Source organism: Aplysia californica, unplaced genomic scaffold (genome assembly GCF_000002075.1).
Source record: "Aplysia californica isolate F4 #8 unplaced genomic scaffold, AplCal3.0 scaffold00002, whole genome shotgun sequence".
NCBI lineage: Eukaryota > Metazoa > Mollusca > Gastropoda > Aplysiida > Aplysiidae > Aplysia > Aplysia californica.
This window is the reverse complement of record NW_004797272.1, coordinates 3,738,800-3,743,642: the sequence shown is the minus strand read 5'-3', so window position 1 is coordinate 3,743,642 and position 4,843 is coordinate 3,738,800. Positions and strand designations below refer to the sequence as shown.

Here is a 4,843-nt window from a genome sequence, read left to right as displayed (position 1 = left end):
GGGGGGTGGGGTGGAAGTTGCAACATTTAGCTTAACTATTTGTATTTGTATGTCTTTTATGAAATACAGGATGGGTATAGGCGCCGCACTCCCGGAGGTGTCTACATCCAGTTGCTGAAAACAGATGCCTCGGTATCCAAAGAACAGCTGTCACACATCTTTGAAGCTGATGAACAGCGATGGAAAGAGAAATTAAAACGAGAAAGGAAACTGTAAGGCTTTACTTTTTTCAAATTATTGAGCTAATTTTGTGGTTAAATAGGGTGTGTACTTCCCTGCAATTTACAGGGACTGGGGTTTGATTCTGAAATTTGCAAGCCTGTTGGTCCCAGCAGGCCAAGGAATATAAATTGTCTGCTGTTGCACCAGTGAAGGTTGCAACTTCTCTTCTTTGATGAAGGGGGGTTGCAGGAGTCATACATCAAAACCTCTCAACCTCTCTGACACATTGATTTGATACATATATAGACAGGCTTTTCTGCTCAAAGATGCCAATGTAAAATCTGTCACAGTTTTTGTCATCATTAAGAAACATGAAAGATTTTATTATACCTTCAATATAAGATGCAAGAGTTGTGGTTATGTTGTTGTTATCGATCCAGGAGTTGCAAGAGACAACTGCTTTTGTTTATCAAAGCTACACCAGCATGAAAAAAAAGATGAAGAGTATTAGATGTTAAGGTGGTCTAGTATTTTCCTTACATTAAATTACAATCTCTTCCTACTGATGTCTTTATTGTTATCTTTTTTTTATATCTTTGCTTATCCCGATTTTTTGTCCCAGTCTGCTTTTGTGCAGGATTTTTCTAAAAATTTACTCTGCCTTCTCCGTTATCGCGGGAAGCACCTGTTGAACTTTTTGTCAGTAGGAACTCAGAGCACTATTTCCCGAAATATCGATTCCGCATTTAGTAGTTGACTCGCCTCAAGTTGTGTGTGATCTTTGACCGCACTCAGAATTCTCCGATGATAGCGTGGTAACTTACAATTTGGGACATACAAACAATCGATAATATTCATAGTTCCGCTGTTACTTTCAAAACAAGCCTTGTCTGAGGTCTGGTAACTGCGCGCTCACATCAAACACTCGGACAAGGGACAGTCTTTCTAACCCTTACCCAACTACATGTAACTGCGCTGACAAGACTAACATACAGCCGTTGTCGTTGCTTTAGTCTGAACACATTATGAGAGATAAGAGATTTGTTTGTACATTTGGTCGGTCGGCCGCCGTCGTTATCCTAGAAGTAGAACCACTGTCGCTCATCCGAGTGTTTTGGGTGAACGCGGAGTTAGTCGGACCCGTTAGTAAAATTGTTTTCGTCTCGCATTCGCATAATGTGACATGACATCGCCGTGTGAGTTCTGCGTGTCGGGGACCATCCGTTGACGGGGTCAACTTATGTTCATGTACATCTATTTCGGGACTTCTTGGATGGGGGGGGGGGGGGGTGTATAGACACTTGGACTAGGAGTGCTTAACGTGATGCCTCAGGATTTACAAATAATAATGATAACTCGCACGCACGCACACAATCTCACGCACACAATCTCACACACACACACACACACAGACACACACACACACTCACTCACTCACTCACTCACGTACATGCACACAAACAAACAAAGACACACAGAAGGCATATAGGCCAAGTAATTTATGGACACCCATGGAAAAATTTTAAGTCAGCTTTGGCAGTCACCTTGGTGATTTGCTGTTGATCCCGATTTTTTTCACCAAATCCCGATTTTTCTCCCTGGGATCCTGATTTTGAGGTTTCATAGAGTGGCAGGTCTGTCTTTGTCATGGTATACATGGGTGTCTGCTTAAGCCAACAATGCCGTTAAACCTGAAGAAAATAGAATCTGTGATTTTTTTTTTTCCCCTGCCTTTGTAAGAAAAGAATCAGAATTTCAAGCGTTGTGTCATCTCAATTTTCACTAGCAGCCCTCAAGTGACACAAATCATCAAGTCTTACACACTTCAAGATAACAAAACAGAAGAAAGACCTGTGAGAACGTACATGTCTTGTTTACGGGCCTGAGAAAGGCATCAGCACTCTACATTTGTCACACATCAATAGGCCTACACACTCTGTGAAGCTAGTTCACCTGCACATGAGCTCGTGATATTTTTTATTATGTCACTGGCATTGGCCTTCTCACTTTTCAAGGCCTAGCCTTGCACAGAGCACAGAAGAGTCACAGACACTAGATTATAGTAAAATGTGTATGGTGCAGTGCAGAATAGTGTGCTTATCTACTCTTTCGTCTGTTCTATGTATTGTTTTGCAGATAAAGCAAGCTGACAATGTCGAAGAAAAAGCACCCTGCAGCTCAAATTGCAGTTGCTGAAACAGTAGATTCTGCAAAAAACTTTCAATACGTGGAATTTGCCACAAGCAAGGCATTCCCAACTCTTCACTTTCGACAATTATCTGTAAGATAGAAAAAATAAAAATGGTAAAGATTTGGTTGGAAAAGGATCCCCCCCCCCCCCCCCTCCCCCGAAAAAAACTAAATGTATAAAAGAAAAATGAAAGTAATGCCTATGGGAATAGCCATGTCTCGCCTCTTGAACAAGGGAACATAACTCTGTAGGTTAGGTCTGATTTGGGTGGTGAACTGCTTCCCTTTGGTGTGCACATTAAGAATCTAAAAATTTACAGTGTGTTTATCCTATTATCTTTTCCAGTATAAAAGCTGCACGCAAGCAAAGGCGCAAACAGAGAAAGCAAGCTACCATGGACCTAGACCGGCCTGAAACACCCACGCCCACAGAGGATCTGGAGGTTCTGAGTGCCTTGGATGGAAACAACGATTTTGACACTGGAGACTTCCCTGAGCGGCCTGCCACCCCAGAGCCTAAAGACGACTCCTCAGATGGAGAGAATGGCAATGAGGACGAGGATGATGAAGAAGACGATGAAAAAGAAGAGGATATTTCTTTGGTCATAGCTAGGGCGAAAGCAGCGATTCTCAAGAGGCAGAGGGAGTTGGCCAATGCTCCACCTCAGGACACGAGCAGTGAGATGGGTGAGGAGAGCGTGTCGTCTCCATCTTGTCGTAGTGTGGCCAGCATGAAGGATGTGGAGGCCAAAGACTCTGGTATGATGGGAACTCCCTTGACAGCTGATGATGGAGATAGTAGGGATATGGACGATGCTTAATTCTTTGAACCCGAAATCCTGCTGTGATGGGGACAGCTCTAGCTTCCCTTTGCTCCGAGGGGTCCCTCTTTAGAGTTTTAGGCAACACCCCTTCCTGTTTGTGCAAGTCTATTTCTATTCAATGAGAATATAAAGAGGTATTCAGTGTGGGATTGAAGCAGGAAGTAATCAAGAGTCTTTGTTGTGAAATTTGATGGAAAGAAGTTTGTTTGAAACTGTTTATGAAATGTTTGATCTAATGATCAGTCCTAGCCATCAACATCAGGGATAGGTGCTCAGGTGTGAGGTCACTGTCAGTTCAGGGATTCTGGGTTCAAAGGGTTAAATATCTTTCCTATGGAAAGAGATCTGACGTGGCAGTGGAACATTGTGATGCTTTTTTGCGCCATGGTACAACTGAATGTAGTTATCATGAGTCTGTGTTCAAAATATTACTGCATTATTTGTACAATGAGTATAATAATGTAAATTTTCTTCCTCTCTGTTTTATGTTGTCAGTATTTTTTCTTCACTTGTTCTTTTTTTTTTGGTATGTTTGTGAAGGATGAATGATTTTATATCTAGGGCATTCCTGAAAACATTTTTTACATACATTTTTGGGGTAAGTGTAAACTTCCTTTCAAAACAAAATGTGTACTCATGCTTCATTTACATCTTCTTTCAATGGATGAGTTCAAGCAGAAGATAGTACCATACACAATGTGTACCTCTCCATGCTTGTATGTGCTTCTTGTTTCCCTAATAGCGTGCTGCCTTAGTGAAAGTGCAGGAGTGGTGTCTATGGTGTAGCGGTCAGACGTTTCATTTCCATTTTCAGTGCCTGTTATTCTTTGTAACTATTTTTCTTGTTGGCAGTAAAGTAATTGGGCATTACTTCCCTTATTCTGCTGCTGTACGCTTGTTGAAACTGGATTGTTTTTGCTTTCCTTACACTGCAAGTATTTGTAATTGTTTCTGGTAAGCTTACTTTTCAATTTCATGCTTTTTAAAGTTAATAATAGTCAGAGAATATAGAGAGCTCTAGAACTAGTTTTGATTTTTTTTAAAAACAAACTAGGCTCCGAGCACCTTACAAATACGGGTAGCTGCACAAAGACAATATGTCGTGTTCTGACGAAAATCTTCGTAAATCCCTTTCATCTAAGATAAGAACTGACTTTTGCTGACTTTTAAATGTATACATCAATTTGACATCTCTTAAAATTTGATAAATTTCCAGGCGGTGAGTTCCAGATGTTGGGCCCATGAAATACAAATGCCCTTTCACCTTTTGTATGTTTAAATGCTTTTAATAATTTAAAATGTGCATGCACAGTGTGAATTTGGTTCTCACTTGTGATGATGTTTTATTGATCATGTCTGTCCATTTGTTGAAGCTGGAATTGGCCTTGACAGGTAGGGTAGAAGCTGCCTGATTGATTTTATATTGTGTCACTGGTGGCGTAAAATGTTTACAGCAACACAAAAAGGACAGAGATACCACCTCTCTTTACTCATTCCTGTGAAACACATTGTAAACACACACACACACATCCGAGGGTGTACGTGAATTCGCATGCCGCAGGCTTACACACTCATGATGAAGGCAATGAATTTCTCTGTCAAGCTGTGTAGATCGATGTTACTATCTTTTCATTTGTGCCCCCTCTCTCTCTCCCTCTCTCTCTCTC

The 4,843-nt window shown here is 41.2% G+C and overlaps 1 protein-coding gene across 1 annotated transcript in view; it reads left to right on the top strand.

Annotated features, from left to right (window-relative positions):
- LOC101854610 (phosphorylated adapter RNA export protein) overlaps window positions 1-4,837 on the top strand; it is a 12,122-nt gene extending 7,285 nt beyond the window's left edge. Inside the window, exons 4-5 of the mRNA XM_005089080.3 lie at window positions 70-212; window positions 2,699-4,837. Of these exons, the coding sequence (XP_005089137.2) occupies window positions 70-212; window positions 2,699-3,173 (618 nt within the window). The 3' untranslated portion in view covers window positions 3,174-4,837. The remainder of the gene's footprint in view (window positions 1-69; window positions 213-2,698) is intronic.
- Window positions 4,838-4,843: the final 6 nt, after the last annotated feature.